General features: G+C 42.5%; 2 protein-coding genes across 8 annotated transcripts; one reads left to right on the top strand and one right to left on the bottom strand.

Moving 5' to 3' along the window:
- Positions 1 to 67: 67 nt before the first annotated feature.
- On the bottom strand, positions 68 to 16185 carry RNF212 (ring finger protein 212). Of its 6 annotated transcripts, none has more exons than XM_072148599.1 (12): positions 15836 to 16185; positions 13031 to 13178; positions 9704 to 9765; positions 8372 to 8446; positions 5271 to 5327; positions 4647 to 4696; positions 4471 to 4541; positions 3614 to 3674; positions 3294 to 3339; positions 3137 to 3197; positions 1587 to 1623; positions 68 to 1393 (listed from the first exon to the last, which is right to left on the bottom strand). In XM_072148599.1, exons 2-12 carry the CDS (start codon positions 13140 to 13142, stop codon positions 1198 to 1200), a joined length of 828 nt encoding a protein of 275 aa, XP_072004700.1. In that variant the 5' UTR covers positions 13143 to 13178; positions 15836 to 16185; the 3' UTR covers positions 68 to 1197. The 6 variants fall into 6 exon arrangements, with proteins under 6 accessions (XP_072004700.1, XP_072004701.1, XP_072004698.1 ...); XM_072148600.1 differs by having other exon boundaries at positions 15785 to 15849; XM_072148597.1 differs by lacking the exon at positions 15836 to 16185 and adding an exon at positions 15615 to 15826.
- On the top strand, positions 15894 to 24575 carry LYSMD4 (LysM domain containing 4). Of its 2 annotated transcripts, none has more exons than XM_072148595.1 (4): positions 15894 to 16104; positions 17751 to 17813; positions 19748 to 20033; positions 21554 to 24575. In XM_072148595.1, exons 3-4 carry the CDS (start codon positions 19761 to 19763, stop codon positions 22124 to 22126), a joined length of 846 nt encoding a protein of 281 aa, XP_072004696.1. In that variant the 5' UTR covers positions 15894 to 16104; positions 17751 to 17813; positions 19748 to 19760; the 3' UTR covers positions 22127 to 24575. The 2 variants fall into 2 exon arrangements, with proteins under 2 accessions (XP_072004696.1, XP_072004697.1); XM_072148596.1 differs by having other exon boundaries at positions 15894 to 16108.
- Positions 24576 to 25945: the final 1370 nt, after the last annotated feature.

Here is a 25945-nt window from a genome sequence, read left to right as displayed (position 1 = left end):
GTCACTTCATAACAGTTATACGCTTAGACTAGAAAGCCTGCCCATACACAGTGCCCTACAAATAAAATAATCTTGCAACAAATATCAACATTTATTTATAATGAGCACTTACACAATGAAATGATTATATACCTACTCCATCCAGACTTAAAGCAGTGGATGGCTGTACCCCTGGTGAAATCCGTAGTACTGGGCCCTATAGATGCAGTTACTCTGGCCAATCCTATAATATACAATGTGTGTCATAGATCTCCATCAGCTGGGCAGCTACATACTAAGACTTATCATTCGTAAACCAATACTCAACATTTTGTTCTTAGCAATTACTCTACTTATATTCTCTATATTTTCACTTGTTCAGTTTGTTATTATTATAAAAAGTTTATACAGTATAAGGCCCCATTCACATGACTGCATGGGGCCCACTGATACGGCCGCCCAATTTACAGTCGCATTGTGGCCCCCATGGTGGTCTGTGGTAAATGCATGGTGTCTCACCGCACCGCGATCAAGCCAGGCGCATAGGACATGTGCTCACCCCTTCTCTCTCCTGTACCCGGCCGCGTGCCCATGCGGGCAGGGCCTAACACCTAAATAAATTTTAATAACTTTTTAAAGTGACACTCTGGACAACACTAGACAGCAAATGTTAAAACCCACTGGGGAAATATAACATATTAGGGCTTTTATTTGACGTCATGAATTTTTGCAAAAATCTGTATAGCTGTTACCTGCAGTGTTTATTGCCATGTTGTTTCTTCTGCAAATCACGTGGCTGTAAAAAAAGTTTTTCATAACCTAGCTCTGAGTCATGATGCCACACAGTGCTCTGCAGCCCTCAGTGGATATGGCAATTGCAGAGAATACAACATTTTCTCACACATGGAGCTAGAGAAGTGCTCATTGGGCAATGCTTAGCATGGCTAGTGCTCAGGCTGTCTTCAGTATAGCATGCATTGTTCTTTCCAGCATCAGCATGTGTTACTGGGGAGAGCCTTGGGCACCTATTGCTCTCAGCACTGTCCATAGGACATTTGCATAGGTGATTAAGGTTTGCTTGAAGTGTGCATGCTGTATATGCTTACACATCTATTACAGGCTATTATATTATTGGTTATTATTAGCATCTGTCACTTTTGCTCAGTATTAACAGTGTTACTTTGCTAACACAACTTTAGAAAACCAAAAACATTGTATTTAATGACGACGCTGCAAAATGTTGGCAAGAGTAATGGGCTGCCGGGCACTGGATGGCTGGGAAGACAAAGGTGTTTGTATCTGTATCTGTGGGGATCTCTGCCTGGACTCGTTCCAGAAACTTTCCTGGTTTGCTGGTGATACCGGCTGTGAACGCTGGTGGAAAAGACTGCGTTGTGAAGATGCAACACTCGGTCTGTATATAAAGATGTAAATAAGATATACTATTAGTGATTAAATAAATACAGAGACACAGAAATATCACCTGGTCCTTGCAACTAGCAGCAGATACACTGGTGTTGCCCTCTTTTTCCCCCTATTTTCACAACAGAGCACAATATATGGTGCATGAATTTGGCACACATGAGTCCACAACACAGTGGACTTACCTTGAAGACCTCTCTGTAGTATTGCTTCTATAGGGACCTGTGAAATGAAAGTTTAACAGTGAAATAATTCTCATAAATTGTCAGAATGAAATGGTCTGAGCATTGCCAACATTTAGACCCCCCCCTTCTTACGGACATTAGATTAACAGTTCACCATCTTATGTAGCATCTTATATATACTCAAGCCTAGTTTTTCAGCACCAAAAAATATGTGCTGAAACCCCAAACTCGGCTTATACTCGAGTAGAAAATATAGGTTTTACCAGGTTTTTATGGTAAAATGAGGGGCCTTGGCTTATACTTAGGTCGGCTTATACTCGAGTATATATGGTATATAGCAGTGATGGCAAACCTATGGCACAGGTGCCAGAGGTGGCACTCAGATCCCTTTCTGTGGGCACTCAGGCCATCAGCCCAGGACAGAGTTCACCAAACAGGACCAAATCCATTAAATCTTCCTGCAGTCATAGGCAACTTATGAGATGCTGCACTCAGCACTATTCAGCGGTGACACTTAATTGACTGTTTGAAACTGCTTGAAAAGTGAGAAGGTGTTGAAAGAAGTGTATTAACTTTGGAGGTCTTCCATCTGGGCCCACCATTCATCCTAAACAGAGATGCCCTGGAGAGAAGCTACAACAATGGTCTCCTTCTTTCAACTGTATTGGTGGCCTCAGGCGGCTGATACAATTGAAGAAGTGGAAGAACAGGTAGCAATAAGTTACTGCTTAAAATGCCATGTTGGCACATCAGGGTAAATAAGTGGATTTTGGTTGTAGTTTGGGCACTCGGTCTCTAAAAGGTTCACCATCACTGGTATATAGTATGAGGGGCTTTGCTTTCCTAATACATACGTTTACAAAATGACGGGTATATAAGAATAGAAATACTTCTCTTCTAAGATGAGAAGAGTCTAGAAAAAAAGTTCCACTCATCATGTTCAACATGATCACACGTTCATGTGTATGGAGGGCTCTTCCAGAACAGAGGGCTCTCTGGGTATACACCTTCAATGGTGTATACCCAGTTTATCTTGCTTTCATGAACAGATACAGACTTATGCTTACTGCACATGAATATGTTCATGTATGTTGGTCCAATACTATGGACTGAACACATTGCACAGTATGGGAGTCCTTGCATCAAAGAGAGCTATGTCTGCTAGCCGAATTGCACTCTGTACAATACCAGTGCTGAATTGTAGACGGGCAAACAGTGAGTCCTTGCATTCCACAGGCTGAAAACATTCATGTGCGGCTGTCCTTTTATAGATCATTATTCACATAGTACTATGCTGTGGGGTTAAATCCACAGCAAGGTAACATAGGGGGAGATTTATCATAAGTCTCTTAGTGCAGAACTGTCCTAGTTGTCCATGGCAACCAATTGGAGCTCAGGTTTGATTTTCCCACAGCCTTTAAGACAATTAAAGTTGAGCTCTGATTGGTTTCCATTGACAACTAGAACAGTTTTACCTGTTTGATGATAAATCTCCCCCATAGACTGCATTTTTCAAGTCTGCTGTACCGACCCACAATGATCAAACGTACCCATGAAAGCATTGAGAGGAGGACTTATCAAAGTCAGTCTACCTGGACCAAGTGCGGTTATCTATAAAGATAAAATGACTCATTTACATTCTAGAACAATAAAAGCAGCATATTAGGCTCTTACAGGATGAGTATACATATTAACAGTTGTACTTACACTATTATTTTTGGGTCCACTTGGAGAGAAATCCATGAATTCAGTCCTGAACAGAAATATATTATTAATGTACTACACATAAAATATCATGTAAAACCAGGGGTGTAACTATAAGGGTTAAAGAGTTTGCGACCACATCCAGAACCTGGTACCTGTGGGCAACAACAATCCTTCTGAAATGCAATAAAGCAATTGCATTATAAAGGTAATGGGATAGATTAATAAATTTGGATTTTAATTTACAACTAGACACCATCCAAACATCAATATGCGGTGCATTAGTATATACAGTATCTGTAGTGGTTTATGAGGCCACTTACTTCTGGCTACTGGGTAGTTGTGATACTGAAGGAGAATATTGTCGTTCTGAATGAACCGGAGCTGAAACAAAAAGAGAGTATTTTAACCCTCACAGTATAGTAAAGTATATAAATCGTTCCTGGAAACTATATATATATATATATATGGGTACATTCACACGAATGCACAAGGGACGTATATACGGCCGATGTATATACGTTGTATATACGTCCCCCATAGACGGCAATGAGTGCACAGCGCCGTACGGGAGCAGTACAGTGCAGCACACATTCCGTAGCCGGGAGAAAGATAGGACATGTGCCGTGCGCCATATATCACTATGGAGTGGGACGGCGGTCACCCCCTCCTCTTCTCCCTGGCGCTGACATGTGCACACGTTAGTGTGAATACAGCCTAACTGTATCAGACTGAACTTGCTCATGGCCAACCAGTCTAAAGTGTACACAGATAGGTCGTCATCACTTACAGACCGGCAACCTTATGGCCAGGATTCCAGCGATTGAACAGAGAACATTCTACCTAAATATTTACTTTCACCTTCTACAATTTCCCGAAGAAGCTAATCAGATACATTGCTACTGCCAGACATGTGACCTGAAATAAGTGTAAGGCATAAACAAACAAAAATTAACATATCTTTCTTCACACAACACCATGTAATATTGCAACATGAAGTTGTGTGACAGTCACCCTCCACAGCAAAGTGCTAACATTGACATTGTTAATGTGCACTCATCACCTGATGTCATGCGCGTCCCAAAACAGAAAATTAAGAGCGGTGACTTAGCTGGTGTGCCAGTATATCTATGTAAGCAGTACCTGCCTGCAAATATGTATCACACTTCATTCTGCTTACTTGTGTCCATATTCTTGACTATATTGGAGGATGGAAGTCGGCTGTAAGTTGGAGAAGGTCTTAAACTACAACTTAAACAGAAGTACAATAGAGTGAGATATTTATCATATCTGGTGCACAGATTAATTGTGGGTGACAGATTAAATATGGTGATGGTATGCAAAATATTTTCTTACCTTTGTAATTGTTGTGTGAGATCCTTAATAGTTTCTTCCAATTTTGCCATCTATACCCCAAAGAAAGTTTATGCTGTGATCAGACTGAAATTTAGTACTTCCATTCACAGTGTTTGTCTCCCTTTTACATGTAGACATTCAATGTGTAAACCATGGAACCATGATGAATAAAAAGGCACCGGAGGAAATTTCATCAGGATTTACAGATGTGTTGTGCACAAAATTAAATCAGTTAATCCTGATACTGATTCAAGTCTGAGTCTTTATGTCTAAATGCACAGCCTTCATAGGTTTAAGAGGATGGCCACTGGAGAATTATCACTCAATAACAGAAACCTTTGCTAATAGCATCGTCCTTGGCTAAGCATTACCCTCAGACTCACAAACTAGTAGGAGAGGGTCGCAGAAACACATTCATTTATGTAAGCTATACTGAACATAGAAGAAAAGATCCCAAATAAATAGGGCAGCAACCAGGACATAGAGAGTATTGCTGCTCAGGTTGGTTATGATTGTAACTTACCTATGAAAACATGTGAAGGGCCACTGTGCATACTAAAAATGTGTGAATGATTAGTGTTTAGCACCGCATTTTCTGTCCAGTTTTGCATTCCTGGTACTTACCTTTCTTTTGTAATATGTTAGTAATCGCTTCCTATGACTTGCTTGAAATTCTACAACCTGCAAAAGAGAATCCACGGTACAATGACTTAAAGGAAACCTACCACTTGAAGTGGCAGGTTTCTGATGGAAATACCGGGCACCAGCTCAGGCTGAGCTGGTGCCGGAGCTTATTTTCGTTAGTGTTTTAAACCGCGGTATCGCGGTTTAAAACACTTTTTAAACTTTATAGCCGGCGCAGGGAGGTACGCGCTCGGCGCTTACCGTGCACGCGGCTCTCATTCACTTCCTATGTAGCCGCGCGCACGGTAAGCGCCGAGCGCGTACCTGCCTGCGCCGGCTATAAAGTTTAAAAAGTGTTTTAAACCGCGATACCGCGGTTTAAAACACTAACGAAAATAAGCTCCGGCACCAGCTCACCCTGAGCTGGTGCCCGGTATTTCCATCAGAAACCTGCCACTACAAGTGGTAGGTTTCCTTTAAAGATATCTATGTTTACAGAAAAGAATTATATTTATACATGGAATATGTATAAACACTGCCAGCCATAGTTCCCTTATTTACAACACCTGCTATGGTCCTGTGCTGCTTGTCAACAAAACTTGAGGTGGATCTTAAATGGGGTAAAGACTACAACTGCATTCAAATGGTTATATTTTTGTATCCTCTATGGTGCTTTCACAATCCAAGGGGATTAAAAAATGGGTGCAGCTCCAAGCATGGACAGTGTATAGTCCAAAGACTAACATGCTAAAGAAAGGGCCAGGATATATAAGGTTTCCTATGGTTTGGGTATAGAAGTCTCCACTATATTTAAAAGTAATACCAGCTCAGTGTGCAGCACTGTTACTGCAATGACTAGATCTAAGATCAATAGGATCTGTAGTGATTGTAGTGTGAACAGAATTTAAAGCTGTGGCTATCCATCATCCAAGAGCAACATTTCAGCTGATCTTAAGCTTTTCTTCAAGCTTGCTCCGATGTTGGTAAGTTCCCACATACCGTGAAAAAAGTAACCCTGGTGCTGTTCTTTCTTGGATGTTATTTGTGGAGGTCCTGATGCCCTGCCCTTTTCAGCATGCACCCACCTAACAACAGGGTTTTCTGTACCCCGATTGTTGTGCTGCTTGTATTTTCTTTTTGTATCCATCTATCTAAAACATATTCTGTGGGGGTAATTTAGCATTAGAGAGGCTCTTACGATTTTGGCCCTTGATAAATCTGTCGCCAGTGTTTTTTGCTGTGTGGGTTGTTTGCGACATTTGCATGCAAATTCACAACAACAAAAAAAAAACAACAAAAGTCGCAACATAGACCAGGGTAGGGACTGGCGTAAATTTGTGCCAAAACCTGCGCCTAAACGGAAGTTCATTTTAAATAATAAATTCAGTTGTATTGTGAAAACTAGTCTATACAAATAATGAATTTGGCGCCAGCAGGGTCTATGTCAAAGTGACTTTGCACTGCCCTATGTTCATTTGGCTCAATGAAAAGTTGCAAAACAGCTTTTGTCCAAAACACCACCAAACATAGACAAAACCCCAATGATACCCCCCCCCCCCTGTGTGTTTAACCCCTTAACGCTGAAGCCACTTTTCACCTTCCTGACACGGCCCATTTTTTCAAATCTGCCCTGTGTCACTATAAGTGGTATAACTTCAAAACGCTTTAACATATCCAAGTGATTTTGAAATTGTTTTCTCGTGACACTTTGTACTTCATGTTAGTTACAAAATTTTGGTGTTATGTTTTGCATTTATTTATGAGAAAATCAGATATTTGGTGAAAATTTGGAAAAATTCTCAATTTTCGAAATTCAAAATGTTCTACTTTTTCCACACATGAGTCACAACACCAGAAAACATAATAACTAACATTCACCAAATGTCTACTTTATACCTCCGTGTTTTTTATGCATACTATCATTTTTGTAGGATGTTATGGGGCTTTGAATGTCAGGTGCGATTTTTCACATTTTCATAAAAAAAGCAAAATCCTGCTATTGAGGGACCTGCTCAGGTTTGAAGTCACTTTGAGAGGCCTAAATAAAAGTAAACCCCATAAATTACCCCATTATAGAAACTACACCCCTCAACGTACGTAAAACAACTTTTATGAAGTTTATTAACCCTTTAATTGGTTTACAGGGGTTAAAACAAAATCGGAAGCAATTTTGAATTTTTTTTTTTTTTTACTAAATGAATGTGTTTTTCATAAAATGTACAAATTCTCAGTGGATAAAATACCAAAAAGCTCCTCAAAATTTGATACCCAATCTCTTCCGTGTATACCAATACCCCATATGTGGTGGTAACCTGCTGTATGGGCACACGCCAGGGCATCGAAGGGAAGCTGCGCCATTCAGAGCAGATTATGCATTGTCACTTTTTATTGGCTATACAATCTTTATTTTTTTGGCAATTTGGACATATAAGGGCTTATTTTTTGCGACATGAGATGCACTTTACAAATACTTCATTTTAGTGGGTCTGTAGCTTTTTGATGAGATTTTATTAACTCTTTATTGTATGGAGGAAAAGAAAATTGTCAATTTTGTGGGTTTTTTTTGTATATTTTGGGGGTCGTACACCATACACTAAAAATACTATAATATTTTTATTCTCTAGATCACTACGATTACGGTGATACCTCATTTATATAGTTTTTTTATATATTTTACAGGAAAAAAACAAATATAAGTCCCGGGGCTGCTATCGGAGCAGCGGACCCCCCCGGTAAGCGCAGCGGGGGGGGGGGGGGAGGGGTCCGATTCCAGCTAAATGCCCCTGACACGCCGCGGTCGTGTTAGGGGTTAACACCCGCGATCGGAGAAATCTCCGATCGCGGGTGTTAGAGGCAGGTGTCGGCTATAATGTATAGCCGACACCCGCAGCTTCTGGCGCCAGCTCCGTTCAGGAGCCGGCGCCAAAAGCTTGACGTACTATTACTGCATTTTGCAGGAACGCACCTCCCGCCATGCAGTAATAGTACATCAAATGTCGGGAAGGGGTTAAAGACACAGATATTCCATGACATTGTGAACTGAAAACTAACTAATACAGTACATAGCAATGTTACATAACTAAAATAATCACATTACTTACCTGTGTAAATTCCTTTGAAAATTTTTTGCAGAGGTCACTTATATCCATAAACAGCATTTTTATTTCAGGATCTGTCTGTAAAGGCAAACACAGCAAGGAGGAGACATTGGATCTGGTAAGCCAGATGTGCAGTAGTAGTGGCTTCACAGGCTGCTGGTGGTCATGGTAATACAATAAAACACAATGGGGCAGATTTACTTACCCGGTCCATTCGCGATCCAGCAGCGCGTTGTCTGTGGTGGATTCGGGTCTTCCGGCGATTCACTAAGGCAGTTCCTCCGACATCCACCAGGTGTCGCTGCTGCGCTGAAGTCCGCCGAGGCCCACCGGAGTGCACGATCCTATACTTGGTGAAGGTAAGTGCGTGTCACGCGACACTTTTTTTTTTTTAAATGCGGCGGTTTCTCCGAATCCGCCGGGTTTTTGTTTGGCCACGCCCCCCGATTTGTGTCGCGTGCGGCAAAAACCCGGGGCAATGTAGGGAAAACCGGCGCAAATCGTAAATATTCGGGTAACACGTCGGGAAAACGCGAATCGGGCCCTTAGTAAATGTCCCCCAATATCACTTGTAATAACTTGTCAGAAATGATAACAATGAAATGCACTTTATACTCATACACTCCAGTGTAAGTACTCGTGACCAAGTGCGAATAAAATAGTGAACCAGTTCTGACCAAATGCCCTTAGTGGATCACTTAAAATACTAATAAGAGCCAGTGGCGTAACAATCGCTGTCTCAGAGTATAGACACACAGACTTATCTCTGCCCGCGCTACTCCATAGGGAGCAACGGGGGAGAAAAGGAAGTCAGAGCATGGGAGGTAAATACTGAGGGTTTTTTTTAAACGATGGGGCCCTGTGACTGCTAATTTATACTTCATTATTAAAGCTGCTGCTGGACATTTCATTGAGTGGAGGCTGCTGCTGCTGGACATCTTATTAATGAGGGGGAATGCAATAAGGGAGGCTAACACTAGAAGTACATATAAGGTGTGTGCGTTTGGTGCTGGTAGTATATGTGGGTGTAGCACATATGTGTATTATAAAGTGTAATGTGTGGGAAGGGTACTGTTTATACTTGAGTATAAACCAAGTTTTTCAGCACCAAAAATGTGCTGAAAAAACCTAACTCGACTTATACTCGAGTCTATGAAAAAACAAACTCTTTACTCTTCTTTTTTGTCAAAGAAGAACTATATTTTTTAGTAATTAAATGATTCTTATTGTAATTATAATTAGGTTGTGTCAGCCACATAACATCATCCAAAGTCTATCTATTATGCCTAGACTTAAAAAATTCTCTGAGGTATGTCTCACCTAACGTGCACTTACCTCATTAGATAGGATTATTGTGCGGCAGGGATTCTTGCACACTCCACACACTTCATTTCTTCCTAGAAAAAGAAGAGGAATACACATAGGACCCAACTTTTCGAAAAACATTTTAAATTGTGTTTTTATTTGTGTTTCTTTAAAGTGGAAGTTCCAATGTTCTTCTGAATAAAGTTGCACCACAGACTCGCAAATGCTAAGGAAAAGTGCTGCGATAGGGAACCTGATGGGAGTATACGGTAAGTAGTGGCCGGATGATCATCTTCTGCAAATGTGAGCATCCAAGAAAAGAAGAAACGGGTATGGATTTCCTCAATCTTTGTTCTCATGGTTGAAAAGCTGTTGACAACAGTACGCCAGTAAAGATCTCCACGCCAAGTGGGCGTGGAGCGGGAATAGAGGGGCCTGGCGGCTGATTTTTACACAAAACTTGCCGTTCTGCTCGCCCTCACTACCCGCCAGATACGTCAAGAGGCCTACAACGAGGAGGGGTGTGACTGGCATATGATAAATCTCCCCTAGGATTTATCTGTAGGACATTTAGAGATGGACGGTCATTTGCATTTCCATAGAAATGTATGCAATCAGTAATGAACACCTACCGTTTTTTGCACTTTTATATGCAAAACACCTGGGTGCCCTTTAACAATTGGATGATTTTCAATGTAATCACATATGCGGTCGGGCCTAGACCTGCCCCCAAGCATTTGCATTTGTAGCTGCTGCTGCCAATGATGTTCAGATGAATACCTAACTCGCCCTTACACAGGCATGTTGGGCTTACAGAGCAGTGCATGTGCATTGAATGGGAGAGGGAAGTGGAAGTGGGTTACCTTCCCGGAGAGGAAAAGGATCACACACATGACATAACACACATGAAGTCATTATACACATTTAAAAATATCTACCATCAACAGCAATCCTGATAAACCAGGGGCACCTACTCATAGATCCATCCAGGTGACTGTGGTAATATTGTTATATACACTCACCGGCCACTTTATTAGGTACACCATGCTAGTAACGGGTTGGACCCCCTTTTGCCTTCAGAACTGCCTCAATTCTTCGTGGCATAGATTCAACAAGGTGCTGGAAGCATTCCTCAGAGATTTTGCTCCATATTGACATGATGGCATCACACAGTTGCCACAGATTTGTCGGCTGCACATCCATGATGCGAATCTCCCGTTCCACCACCTCCCAAAGATGCTCTATTGGATTGAGATCTGGTGACTGTGGAGGCCATTTGAGTCCAGTGACCTCATTGTCATGTTCAAGAAACCAGTCTGAGATGATTCCAGCTTTATGACATGGTGCATTATCCTGCTGAAAGTAGCCATCAGATGTTGGGTACATTGTGGTCATAAAGGGATGGACATGGTCAGCAACAATACTCAGGTAGGCTGTGGGGTTGCAACGATGCTCAATTGGTTCCAAGGGGCCCAAAGAGTGCCAAGAAAATATTCCCCACACCATGACACCACCACCACCAGCCTGAACCGTTGATACAAGGCAGGATGGATCCATGCTTTCACGTTGTTGACGCCAAATTCTGACCCTACCATCCGAATGTCGCAGCAGAAATCGAGACTCATCAGACCAGGCAACGTTTTTCCAATCTTCTACTGTCCAATTTCGATGAGCTTGTGCAAATTGTAGCCTCAGTTTCCTGTTCTTAGCTGAAAGGAGTGGCCCCCGGTGTGGTCTTCTGCTGCTGTAGCCCATCTGCCTCAAAGTTCGACGTACTGTGCATTCAGAGATGCTCTTCTGCCTACCTTGGTTGTAACGGGTGGCGTTTTGAGTCACTGTTGCCTTTCTATCAGCTCGAACCAGTCTGCCCATTCTGCTCTGACCTCTGGCATCAACAAGGCATTTCCGCCCACAGAACTGCCGCTCACTGGATGTTTTTTCTTTTTCGGACCATTTTCTGTAAACCCTAGAGATGGTTGTGCATAAAAAACCCAGTAGATCAGCAGTTTCTGAAATACTCAGACCAGCCCTTCTGGCACCAACAACCATGCCACGTTCAAAGGCACTCAAATCACCTTTCTTCCCCATACTGATGCTCGGTTTGAACTGCAGGAGATTGTCTTGACCATGTCTACATGCCTAAATGCACTGAGTTGCCGCCATGTGATTGGCTGATTAGAAATTAAGTGTTAACGAGCAGTTGGACAGGTGTACCTAATAAAGTGGCCGGTGAGTGTATAATATCCATCCTTCCTTCTAGAATTAACCTTTATAATTATTTTAATGACCCTGAAGGGCTCTGGAAGGTGTTTCCAGATCCCCTCAGTGCTGTAGCTTTGCAGGTGGTTACAATGAGTAGAGCAGGTCTCCCCTCACCCTGTACTTCCTGCTGCTGCTAGATTACACAGGCAGAGGGAGGATGAAAGACAGGGTGTTTGGGTGAGACATGTTCTACATATTGTAACATCCTTTGATGCTGCAGCATGTAGGGGCTCTGGGAACGCCCCTGTGAAGGAAACAGTGACGTTTCAGATCCCTGACGAGAATGCAAGGTCACCTAGGAAGTGATTTAAACTTGTCCACACAACCTCCGGATATGGCACAACAATAAATCACAACCCTGAATGGCTATAAGACCCCTTTCACTAGCCTCAGTGAAACAGAATCTTATCAAGCCAATAAAGCTGCCACCAGTTTTCCTTTAATATAAACCTGGTCCGTAGTGGGGTTATATCAAATAGGAACCAACCCGATAGCATGTATATGACTGAAAAACACGGCTGATTGGGTTTGTGGATCGAGATAAAAGAGCAAAGCAGGTTAAATTTTATATTTAATTGCCTTAAGGGCACACTAGACAAAATAGATATATATACAGTTAAACAGAGTACAAAATGCAAAGTTAGCACTACAAATATAAGCAGTTCAGTAAGTTAGTTACCTTATGCGTGGGCCTAATGGAACCTGATAGTCCACACATTAAGATCTTCCTCTGCTCTTGATGTTAAATGGGTTCCCAGACAAAGGCAAGCAGCATCAGGGCTTTTCTGATTAGATTAGGTGCAGACACACCTCTGTCCACCCCCAGGAGGGATCACGGGTGCCTCATATTTCTGAATGTAATACAGTAGTATTGTAGTGTATAATAATGATGACAATCACCTTTCTGCTGCAGATTTTTGATCCACAACATAAAACTATCATGTCAGAATAGTGGTTAGTCCCATCTAAGTTTGTCACTATGGTATATGTCACTAGGTATATGAAATGAAAAGTTAGAAGACCTAAAATATGTGCTGCAGAAAATAGAGGTTTTTGTTTGTTCCAGTTTATACATTTTTTACATAATTTTTGTACCTTTCCGCAGGCAGCGTTCACACATGACATGACCACAGTTTGTTATGACAAATCGAGAGTTTTCCTTGCCAGGCTTCCGGAAGCAAATGTTACATCCTATCCGTTCACCCATTTTGTCTTCTTAGTACCATCACATGAGGCAATGAGGCTATAGTGATGTATAAAAAAGTGACATCTGCTTTATAAGTGGGCTTTAAAAAGAACATGAATTGAATACTATAGTAAACGAATCTCAGTTTTAAAAATGGCAATTTTCCCAAAATAAAATAATCTGGATTGTGGAGATACTTTTCTATGCGATCTAAAATTAAGAAAACCTTACAAATATTAAAGGGAATCTTCAAGAAGTTTTGACCATACAAAGTTGCAAACAATGTTAGGTAATGTGTCTGAAGATCTATTTAACCATACCTTTGTGTGTGTTAGTAACAGCAGGACTGCTCATATTCCAGAATTGTAGCTGGACCGTAGAACTGTTGAGTGAGATCTTTTCACTAAACTGCTACACAACCCCTTAGGAGGAGAAATATCAGGCAACTGGATATTAAAGCAGGGCTGAAGTGTTGGAGTCTTTTCAAGGCAGTGCTCTAAGAACACAGTAGTGTTCCAAGTCTAACTACAATCCTGGAATATAAATTAATTTTTCACAATCCTGATACTACTAGCAACACACAAAGGTATGGTTACATAGATCTCCAGGGCCAATACCTAACACTGTCTGCAGCTTTGTATGGTCCAAATTGTTGGTAGATTGCAATTATAGTTATTGTCTGGACTCCTCTACCGCTAATGACCCATTGATAGTAGATGATTGGTGGAGGTATGACGGTGGTTCCAAAACTAACCAAGGAGCACCTTCTAGTAAAGCATCTGGCTGCACTACAACCATAGTTGTCCAAAAAAAGCTTTCTGCTTCCTGCTCCTATAGTAGTGTAGTGGTGCTTCAGCCGGTTATCACCCCCACTAATCAACTACTAATCATAGTAATCATACTAATCAAATAAGATGTCTGCATTGGGAACAAAAAAAAGAAGCAGAAGAGATGTGTGGGCCATTTATTAATATTTTGTACAAGAAGTATTGATTTAGGAGCACTAGATGACTTATTTATTTAGGGGTAAAGGCAATATTCTGGTTGGGATTTGTATTTAGAATTTTCTGTATGTAGGTCTGTAGTGGTTACTATGTTTTTTTTTGGGAGGTTTGGTATTGACCCTATCAACCATAAGAAGAGAAGTCAGTCTTTCCTAGGCTGTAATTTCTAGAATATTGCATCTTTACAACATCACAAACTCATTCAAGTCCCCCACGAAAGGCAAATGAAAGAGAGGACAGGATAATGCAGAGAATCTCCATGGGTAATTGTTTCTACACTGTAGCTGGAATTGCTCAGTAGTTCTGCACTGAACAGGGTTAGGATCTGTCTCATCATAGAGCGTCACAATGTTTAAGAGCATTTGCACTGAAAGCCCATTCAGCAGTGACCAAACCTCTCATTAGCAGAAAGAATCAAAAGGCTAGGAGCATGGCTGAGGCTGAGGAGCATGTTGTGTGGACAGAGGAGAAGTGGTTCATAGCTCATGATGAAAGCAGGTTTCATTTATTTATCTTATCGGAAACATTGGGGCTTATTTGCTAAGGGTCCCGTGGCCGCATTTCCGTCAGGTTTCCCGTGTATTCGGGGATCGCAGCAGGGATTGTGTCGTTTGCGCCGGCTTTTACACGACACAAATCGAGGGGTGGGCGATCCGATGGATTCGAGCTACGTGCGGGATTTAACATTTACATCTATGTCACAAGCCAAGCACTTACATGCACTGAAGAAGAAGTTGAACTCCGGCGGACCTGATCGGGGGAGTAACACATACAGGATATCGGGCGCACGATCTTCACGAATCGCGGCAGAGTTCATCCTCGTCGGACCGTCCGGATCGGGGATCGTGCAGGGACCGGGTAAGTATATGTGCCCCATTATGTTCGCCAACATACAGGGGAAAGACTTAACCCAAAGTGAGTAAAGGAGGAGTGAAAGGTGGTGCAGGAAGTGTCAGGGTTTGGGTAATGTTTTCTGCAGCAGGAGTAGTACCTCTCATACATCTATATGGCAGAGGGCATCCAAGTGTGTATCAGAACACGTGGTTCCTGCCTTACGTTCTTCACTCCATCAGCCAGCAATTTTGATGCAGTACAATGCCCAGTGCCACACAAAAAAAGGTAACATTGACACAATACAATTACCAACCGAGAGCCCTGATCTAAACCCATGTTTTTTGCAAAACAAAGGTTTTATGTTGATTTACTGGTAATTTTATAAAACTCTGTTCTAGTCGCATGTTCCACCCCTTAAAAAAATCCATCAAGTGTTGGTCAATTGAGATCAGGGCTCAAAATCAAGTGCTCATACATTGTGCTCTAATTTTTGATATCCCCTGTGTGTACGGTATATATAGCATCAGCCAAAGATATACCCGCACTACATCAGTACAGTTACTGGAAATAATGTTTTACTTTCTGACAGGAAAATTCTATAAAGCGCATTGTATTGTATTGTGTTGTATGAGGTATTACTGCAGTATCCATCTACCTTCTCTGTCCTTCTAAGTACAATCTACTGTTCCCTGTTATCAGCCACCCAATGTTGGAAATAGACGGAGGGTTGTAAAACTGGACTTTTCCCCACCACGTCTAAGCATCCTGACTAGCATATAACATGGCTGACGCCTCACAGATCAAAGGTCCCAGCCCAGTGACTACAGTTCATCTACAGACACGTCAAACCCCGGCTTCTAGCCTGCCCTGTGTTACCTCAGCACTTCCGCTCTTTCCCATTGGCTCGAGAAATTTATTCTGCGTTATCATTGGTCAGCCACAGGTTTACGTGAGCTGTGATTGGGTTCTTCTCGTCCATCCCTGGATGTGATTGGTCAAGGATGCCCAGGCTCCGTCTTTCTGTGTACCGCAGATCCAGGTGGCTGTGATCAGGCTGAGCGCTCAGACCGGGAAAGGGGAGGAGGAAGGCGGCAACGGGGGACGGCACAGCCCGGGGATTCAGGCCCGTGAGAGGAGAACGTGACGTAGGTAGATTACTGCTAATGTATCGTTTATGTAACTAGCAAATGGCTGCCGGGTAGTGATACCAGTGTCTGCTGTGCCAGGACTGACTAATACACAGACCCCCGGGGGGGCAAAGTTATTATGGGATTTGTAGTTCCTCCTATGCCCCTCCCCCTTGTCTGGGTGGTAAATGCTTTGCTGAGACTTGTAGTTCCTCTCCGTCCTAGAGGCCAGCCTGGGTCATTACACGGTTATCTCCCAGGATTATAAGCCTATGACATGAAGAATGTAAATGCTCATTCTTGTCGTGGATTTTGGATGGAAATGTGCAGATTAACCCTTTAATGGCGGACCTCACAGTGTTACACAACATATCATAGGGGTTCGTTCACACCTGTAGGATCTGACACATGTTGCAGTTTAGATTTTTTCATTGCATTTGATGAACTTCCATATTCAGTGTGGTATTAGATCACATCGAAAAAAAAATTATGAAAAAAATGCCTCTACTTCCTTGACCCCTTGTGCACATCAGAGGAGCTCAGCAATTCACTGGCCTCATAGTCAGCCAGTGAAGGGAGATGCCAGATCAGCCAAGGTGTCAGGACAGGACCAGGGGATCAGTGAGGGGATTACTGCTTCTTATTCAGGAAAAATCCTGTTGACATGTGAATAGAGGTCTCCAGTAAAGGAGGGGAGAGGGGGGTGAAGCTGAGCTCCAGTGCCAGGCACGGAATAGTGTAAGGGTGTCCCATTGTGTCCCTGAGAATACAATGTGACCTCCTATCTGTCGCACCCTGGTGGCATAGCCCTGCACTGCACCTGTGTGCCTTGTGTACAGGGTTATCATATTTTGGTTTCCTTTCAGAACAAGCAGTATGAGCTCTAGAATGCTGTAAAACTGGCCAAAACTTTACTGGCATGTTACTATACTTAAAAGGCTTGTACATTTCAAGTTAACCCTTATCTGGCACCACCATACAATTGAGTAGACTGATAGGGCACCTTTTCTATCCTCAACACCCATTAGTGAGAATGGGACCCCCCATTGTCCTTATGATCAGTGGTGGTTTCAGCAGTTGGACCCTCACCGATCAGCTTGTTATCCCCTTTTGTGTGGATAAAGGGTAACTTAAATAGTTGGGACAGCCCCTTTAAGTGTAAAATCACCACTGTGCTATCTTGCATAGGTTATACATTGCTTTTGCTTTAAAACACACTTTGTTAAAAACTTTTAAACTTTTACCAAACTTTTCAGTTAGAATGGATTTAAAAGGGAATTCCTATCTTGGGAATCTATTTTACATACACTGGATATTCATAAATGGACCTATAGATAACACCTTTGGAGCCTGCAACTGTCGCAACAAAGGGGTTCCTTACCTCTTACCACCAAAATTAAAGGGAATGTGACTGCTTATTGCTTCGCTTTGGGGATGGGAATCCAGGGAGCGTTCTTCTTCTTCAGATAGGTGCAGCCCCCCCATCCTGGGGCAATGAAAGCATGAGAAAGGGCTATCCTTTTGCAGTGGATTTTGCCCAAATAAAGTAGTTACACAAACCCCTCCCTCAGCAGACCGAAATCCTCTATATCTATACATCACAGTAATGTAGCTACCACAGACGTATTTTTATTAAGAATTTGTTTCTTTTTTTCCTCCTAGAGCTGATGGATATACTTACCAGGCTGACGGTTCATCGGTAATGATTCCTACAAACAGTATTTCCTGTAAGTATCAGATGCTGCACTTTAGGCTTCATTCACACGCGGTATGCGTGACCCCTCCTCCCTCCACAGGAAATAGCGGCGCATGGCCGCACACTTAGGAAAAGATAGAGCATGTTCTATCTTTTCCTGGTGTGCGGTGCGGATCGGTGCCACACCGCCGCCGGGCAGCCATTGCCGTCTATGGGGCCGTCAAATTTGCGGCCACATGTATGTCCTCGCCGACGGCCGTGTAAATGAGCCCTTAGATGAAGAGTTGTGATGAGCAGAACCAGTAAGTTCTGGTGCATCTCTCGCGACCCAGACATATTGCCGACCCTGCAGCCAATCTGGCAAATTAATGCTCTTGCCTTTTAACCATGGCTTCCATTGGCCAGGGGGACATCGCGCCAGGAGACCGCTAGAGCAGAGATTAGGTGCTCTTTAAAAAGAGACCGGATCATGCCACATGTTACTCCATATGGTTTTTTTCCATAGTTAAACACATTAATTAGAAGTATTGCCTTATGTTTCCATGGTAAACGTGTCCCCTCTCCCTAGAAATCAGGAGCCGGGTGACACAGGGCAGGGACTAAATCTCCTCTAATCTCACCTAACCTATTAATATGTTCACAGTTTTGATAGACCAGAGGAATATTCATTATAATAATAATAAAATCTTTATTGATAAATATTCATATATTCCCCAGTGCAGTATTGATCATGGGGTATATATGCAAACTATATGAGTCATTACAGAGTGATCTTTTGGTCAGGTGAAAGGATAGGGATGAGGACCCTGACCACAAGAGCTTACAACCTATTCTTCTCTCCAGATCTGGTGACGTCCCATTCTCTCTGAGAATTAGTCTCTTCATCTGGACTCAGTTTGATGTGTATTATGTGAACCTTTGAATTCACTGCTCTAATTGTGGTTTCCTTTGCTCTGGCTCATGGACCTCTGCCAGCACTTATTAATCGCAGACTACGTAACAGCGAGGCACAGCTCCATGTTCACAGCTGTTATTCAAGGCCGGGTCTGTGAGCTGTCTCTGAAAAGTTGTGTACACAGTCTTTTCTTGGAAGGAAATGTCAACAGTCCTGCAAGTACGAAGTCAACATCAATGCGCTGCAGGAGAAAGCACAGTACTGTAATATGTTCTCGTATATGGCTACACTCATCGCCTGACACTTGCCTCAGGGCATGAAGTTTAGTCTTGGATCTCACTTGTGTGGCACCTGTAGTTGGCATTAGAAGGCGGATGTTACAGCAGGAATATCTGGCTGACTTCTGGTGGAGACTGATGGGTTTTGCTGGTCATTGAACTGATGGCCAACCTCATTGTAGGCTGCAGTGAAGTTCTAGTTCTGAAAGTTTGCAGGTTGGTCTTATATCGTAGCTGGAGATTAATTTCCCTGAGATTTAACGTGATCTCCTCTGCTTAGATAGAATCTGGTCCCATTCACATCTCTGTTATAACTCCACTACTTGTTTGGAATAGAGGAGCCCTATTTTGGACATGGGTGCCATGTCCAGAGGTGGAACCTGCATCTGTCATATTCTCTGTGTCTCTGTTGATGTACATGAGCCCTGTGTTTGTCCAGTGTCAGATGTATTTACCTGCAGGACGCTGTCGCCACACATGGCGTTCGCACCCTGTACACACTGCAACACCCAGCAAACCTTTCCAATGTTATCAGTACTGGTGACCCCACGCCTAGGATTTCCCTTCTGTCACAGTTTTTTTATGATCTGCACACGGTTTAGTCAGCCACGAGATCAGACATCAGATTTTAATAGCTTTGACCTTCAGCCTATGTCATTACAGATTCGACTGCCTGAAGCTACATGATACATTTCTATAATTACGATTACCATGTGTGTTACTGTGCTGCAATTTACCTTATGTAACTTGGCCTCAGTAACTTGATATTCATTGTTTGCATTGCTTATCCAGGGCTGTAGTAACCATGCACTTCATAAAGGGACCTTCTCACTCCTTTCATCCGCCGACTACGGTTCATTCATCTCGCGGAAGCCATGTTTACACATTCACTAATGGGTCAGCAGATCTGGACAGCTCCTCGGAAGAAGAACTCGACATCATGGAGCTGCGAGCAAGGGGAGGAGAGCTTCAGAGACGGCGAGCTTCAAGGGAGAAAGTGAGCGACATAGTTCTGCTGGAACACACCATTACAGAGAGTGACAACCTGAACAAACTGTCTCTGCAGTATGGCTGCAAGGTAGGAACTTACACTGCATGTATTAGTTACATCACATACTCACCAATAGGGGGCACTCCTTAAGGCCGCTTGCAGACAAACATGTGAAGGTGTGGAAATGAAGCTGTATGGCATGGACTGAACACATATGATGCAAGGATTCCCTCTCTGCTGCATGAACGGCAGCATTGGAACTGTCAGGGCTGATTCTAAACTTTTTGCTGCTTGAGGCGAAAATTGAAAATGCTGCCCCCATGCTGCCATCTCACATTCTGGTAGTTGGTCAATGACACAGACATTAGTGACATCTAGTACCTTACAGGTGATGATCTGCTCCATCAGGAAGCTGACTTCTTTAGGATTTTTCCCGTCAAATGTCTTCAGCTTCATCCAGCACAACTCCACACAGTATATATTATATTTACAACACTACTGAACACACTATTCCCCACGTAAAACATCCATTTATATAGTTTCCCGAATAAATTATAGTATCTATGGAACTCACAATTTATTATATATACCACACCCCTGCTTATTTATATACATACCGGTTTTATTTATATACAGTTCCCCAAATTTATTTATTCCAGCCCACATATACATACAGGCAGTCCCCGGGTTACATACAAGATAGGGTCTGTAGGTTTGTTCTTAAGTTGAGTTTGTATGTAAGTCGGAACTGTATATTTTATCATTGTAATCCCAGCCAGAACTTTTTTGGTCTCTGTGACAATTGGATTTTAAAAATGTTGGGTTGTCATAAGAATCAGGATTAACACTAAAGCTTCATTACAGACGCCTTTGATAACTGTTACAGCTGATCATTGTAGCCTAGGACTAAAGTACAATAAATTACCAATATCCAGAGGTCCGTTTGTAACTAGGGGTCGTATGTAAGTCGAGTGTTCTTAAGTAGGGGACCGCCTGTACTCCTAAATTAAATTCTATACAGTACAGTAATTACATTCCAGCCCCTATACAGATATACCCCATAGACAGTATATAGCACCATGCCGCACACTATTTCACAGCCTCCCCCCAGTAGTATCGGTATACACAGCCTCCCCCTAATAATATTATATACAGCTATAACCCTCAAAAAGTTTTTAAAAACTTGTACTTGCCTCAGGGCTCCGTCCTTTTCCACCGGCAGCCTGAGGCGGGCAGATGTGTCCCTGGGAACGGTAATAGTTGGTACAGTTTGGGACGAAGACGGAGTCTTTGCATCATATTTGTGTATGAAGCGATTACCCCCGTCCTGTGCAATGTGTTTAGGTCGTAGGATCGGACAAACATATGGGTCAGTTTCCATGAACTGAATACTTTGGTCTGCAGCCTGCCTAATACATGTGGAAGGAGAAAGATCAGAAAGTGAAAGGGTGAAATGTAGGAGTTACTATTTTATTTCTCTACTTCTAGTGATTTGCCAAATTATAGAATTCCACTGATTTCTTTTGTCATTAGTTGTATTTGTGTTGTAATGTGTGACACAAGCTGCTTTAACCTTCCATGTTAATATGTACTTTCCTTTCCTGTAGGTTGCAGATATTAAAAGGATAAATAACTTTCTGACAGAGCAGGACATGTATGCCCTAAAGACCATAAAGATTCCAGTCAAGGTTCACAGCATTTTAACAGAGCGGCACGGGGAGCCAAAAGCACATAAAGGTCGGTCAGCAGATTCTGTAGACGTGGTCATTGAGTCTGGCGATGAAGCATCGGTCACCCCAACGGAAAACGGAGATTTAACTCGTTACTTTCAGGAGATAGACCAGAACATTGAAGCTGCGGCTCAGAACCAAGAGCTGTTCAGTGAATCATTGGACTTTGGGTCTAGCAACCACCAGATCTCCTCCACCCTGAGGCAAAAAGAGCCCAATCCAGGAGCAGATTGGGGCATACGGTGGTGGAACGCTGTGTGTATTATGCTTTTAATTGGGATTGTTCTGCCAGTATTTTATATCCTTTACTATGAAACATGGAAAGGCCAAGAACAACCACATTCTGCCAATTTCACTCTCCATGTTACGCCAAACAAAAGTGTACAGTTGGCCGCTCAGATGGCAGGACCCTTACAGGATGCTCAGAGACCTATGGATACAGGAGGCTAAGGTGTTACATAGAGGTTACTAGGAGTCTTAAGAACAGAACCAGCTTGTCTCTACGTCCTGCCTTTATCTGTTTGGTGAGGTTCACCATTAACTACAACAGGAGCATTTGATATAAATCAACAAGCTGCTATCTATGGCCATCGCCTACAATACCCCTGTGTCTTACCAAATCGTCTTACCCCAAAATGTGAGGACTGTACAATGCTCCGGGTGGTTATAAAGAGCTGCTAAATTTCAATCCTTATTTTCTGATGTTTCAGACTACAGCTTCGCTTTTATGGTAGTGTTTACATATGTGTTGGCAAGTCTTTATTTAATTATTTTAGAACTATTATTCCACTTTGCACAGCTGATCATCCAGCAAAATAATGCCTTATGCCACAGACACATGATTGTGGGTGGCCCATGAATCCTGGACCATGCAGTGCCAAGAATAGGAAGCCGTATAGTGATATATGATACAATGGTTCACATCTCCCCCCGTAATAATATCAGATTGGTGGGAAAGATAGGAACCCTTTGTATCACATATACAAGTCCTCTGCACTATGTATGGTCTGTGAAATCAGGGCAGTGCACAGCCGTGTGTCTCTGGCCTTATTCAGGTGATCCAGTTTGGTCTGTGAAATAAAGATTGCACAGTGTCCGTATTCCTCTGAACAATGTGGAGTGCGCAGGATATCCGGCATCACAGTCACTGCCTCGTGTGGACTACTGTACCATACTGAAATCATGATGGACATTGGTCTCATGGAGTGATATTGACTCACAGCATCACCGTCTTTGTTCTGGGCACTACGACTAATATACATTCCAAATTTCACCAACCAATCGCCAGCATCTCAGTAAGGCCTGAGGAATAATACTTACTTACAGACCGGGTGCTGTGGAGTTACAGAACAGAATGGTTCATTGCTGTTGAGTGTTATTATTGCTTAGTCTTTTTGTGATCACTCCAAACCAACAATTCATTATTTTCTGGTCAGTGCAGGTGCCTGACCTCTGGTAAAGGGGGAATAGTCACCATGAAAGGTCTCCAGGATCTATATGCTCTGACATGTGTTGCTTTTGGCGGGAGTGTTTAATTTAACTCTGTCATATTTAGTCTCGACTTTGTGTGTTCCCTCTTTTCCAGATTCTTATATAAGATCTGAGCGGCATTGTCCCATTACAACGTGGCTACAACTGTATTGTATAGTTTCATGAATAGTATGGATATGGAATAGTATAGCTTTCTCAGACCTGTCCTGCTGGGTCGTGAAGAATAAGATATCGTCTCTTTCATGCTTATTCCAGCAAGGCTCGCATCCTACTCTTATGTGTTGGATATTGCATGAAAGGTCTCTGGATTTTGTTATGAACGTTGTTTCGTGTGATATGAACTATTTCTGATCAAAATAGATGGTTAAAGCGCAGCCGACCTGCATCAAGACTATACAGGATGGTGCTGCTGCTTCTTGTAGTCCCCATGTCACTAGCAGCTGCACAACTGGAACAGTGACAAATGTGGCTGCTGAATACATGGGGTTCTTTGTGCACCTCTTCCCTTTCTGTGCTATACTTATTTATTCTAAATCTAAGGCTACATTTTGTACATGTACTTGCCGTTATTTAGTTGGCTACCACCTGGCCCCATGTGTTTTACCGCGTTCAAATACGTAGAGCTGTAGTTTCTATGGCTCCATGTGTGAGCTCAATGCCTGACAGATCTTAATCTTGTCCATGATTTCAGCGATGAGACGGTCCTTTTTTTTTTTTTGTTGCATTGTTTGCAGCTTGTGAAAAGTCCATGTGCAGGTCCCATAAGAAAGACAGTACAGTAAAAGTGCTGAAAAGTTCTTAAAGTTCAGGATTCTACCTCTTGTTTTTGTCCAGGGAACTTTAAGCCCAATCCCCAGCTCCAGCCCTTCATGCCATGCACCATGTCCTGTGTAACTAACAATCCAGAGTGCCTGTTGTGATATATTTATATTACCTGTACTACAAAGAGGACATACTATTGGTACTAATCCCTATAATGTGTGTATGTATGTGTATATATATATATATATCTATATATATCTCTTACAGAGGATGGACCAGATTACCAAGTTTCATGATCACCAGGGATATGCACAAGGACTGGGCACAAGGTTTCCTATGTTAAGGAAGCTGCTCCCATCATCTTTATTGGTGATACTGGAGATGTCAGAGTGCTATACTCTTGTATCCTCTACAGTAAGGAAAATGGGAGCCTATTCTCTAGATGAGTGGTGTCCTAGCAGTCCATCTCCCGTTCTATGGATAGCTGATAACTTGTACACTCAGTCCATCAGGCGTGAGGTGACCTGCCCTTCCATGACGTTATCTGCTATTGAAACAGCCCCAAAGGCAAATTCAGGAGACTCTGTTTACAATAATAATCTTTTCTTCTGTGAAGGAAATGTATTTGTGATTTTATATCAGAGCCGGGGGGGGGGGGGGGGGGCAGAATAAAATATATTTCTGTGCAAAATGAACCTGTATATGATTATTTCTGCACTGCTGTGGGTCACCTAAAAAAGCATTGGGTAACATGATTTCCCATCCAACCAATGAGTATTTATTTCACATAATATAGAAAGCAGAGTAACCCGCTCTTCTACCCAGGTTCATTCAAGACATTTCTGAGCTGATACTTGTTCCGTGTATCATTGGACATCTGTGATGCCTCCCCACGGGACTACTGCCCCATACTGGATATACTGCGGTAATCCCACATCATGTCATTAGGCTTCCTGAAAATCATGCTTAATGGTAAGGAGATGGCCTTACAAGGTAGAAAAAAAGGTGTGGTTTTCCTTTTCCCATTCTGGAAAACTTATTAGCATATTCTCCCAGAATACAGCAGGTGGGTGTCGGTGACTATAGGTCTCCACGAGGCCTTAATTGGAAAGCCTCCGAGAGGAGAACTCTTACTTCCTGACCTTAATCAAAGCTTCTCAATCAGCCATACCAGTTCCCTACACTGTACTGAAGAGACACAACCACATTGAAACAGAACTGTCTCACTTTGGGAATTTGTTCCTTCTTGAATAGATATACTGATTTGGCTTTATCCAAATTCATGTCATTAGGTTTCCTTGAAAGCCATGCTTTAGGATAAGGGGGCCTCCTTACAAGGTATCAAAAGAGGTGTGGTTTCCTCGTTCCATCTCAGAAAATGTATTAGCATATTTCCTAGGAGCCCCATGCTGGAATCATGCTTTCACTTATAGGACTGTAATAAAGGACAGCAGGGGTGACTATGATGCTGGGAGTCTGGGACCCTATACAGTAGTTGGATTATTATCTTTGGTCTATTTTACAGCCTGAAAATAATCATGTGAAACCAAATCTTGGGTAAGTTCACACACATCCCTGTTTCAGCCAATGGAGATGGGAGGGGTGAATGCTCCTTAGCCTTCCCATGTCCATAGGAAGCTGAGCAGCCACCCTGAAAATCAAGGGAGGAATGGGATGCGCATTATAATTTGCGGCCACCCATTTTTGGTTTGGTGAGAAACAGTGACTGTGCTTTATAGCAGTCAATGGGCGTGAGCTCTCCATCAGTATTGTATCTAGCCCACGCTGCCATACGTGGGTGTGTGCATAAGGCTTTACTGATATGGGAGCTGCAACACAGGACCCCTCACATTTCAGACATTGATCAGTGTGTAAAAGCCATTAGGTAAAGCTGCTTGTTTAACATGGATTTTATGGCTGATATCTGTCTAGAAAGAACCGTAGAGTCCACTGACTTACTGTACACAGTAATATGAAGCTTAGATTATTACTGTATATACCGCACCAAAGTTCTGA

The sequence above is a fragment of the Engystomops pustulosus genome, chromosome 4 (assembly GCF_040894005.1).
Source record: "Engystomops pustulosus chromosome 4, aEngPut4.maternal, whole genome shotgun sequence".
NCBI classification, from domain to species: Eukaryota; Metazoa; Chordata; class Amphibia; order Anura; family Leptodactylidae; genus Engystomops; species Engystomops pustulosus.
The sequence above is the reverse complement of the archived record's forward strand: the minus strand, read 5'-3'. Positions and strand labels throughout refer to the sequence as shown.

Coding starts and splice junctions, on each gene's coding strand:
- RNF212 (XM_072148599.1), bottom strand. CDS start 13,142: ATGGGTGAACGGATAGGATGTAACATTTGCTTCCGGAAGCCTGGCAAG. Junction 3,340..3,613: donor CAACTACCCAGTAGCCAGAA/GTAAGTGGCCTC, acceptor ATTTCTGTTCAG/GACTGAATTCATGGATTTCT. Junction 1,624..3,136: donor TCCTCTCAATGCTTTCATGG/GTACGTTTGATC, acceptor TTCATTTCACAG/GTCCCTATAGAAGCAATACT.
- LYSMD4 (XM_072148595.1), top strand. CDS start 19,761: ATGCACTTCATAAAGGGACCTTCTCACTCCTTTCATCCGCCGACTACG. Junction 20,034..21,553: donor CTCTGCAGTATGGCTGCAAG/GTAGGAACTTAC, acceptor CCTTTCCTGTAG/GTTGCAGATATTAAAAGGAT.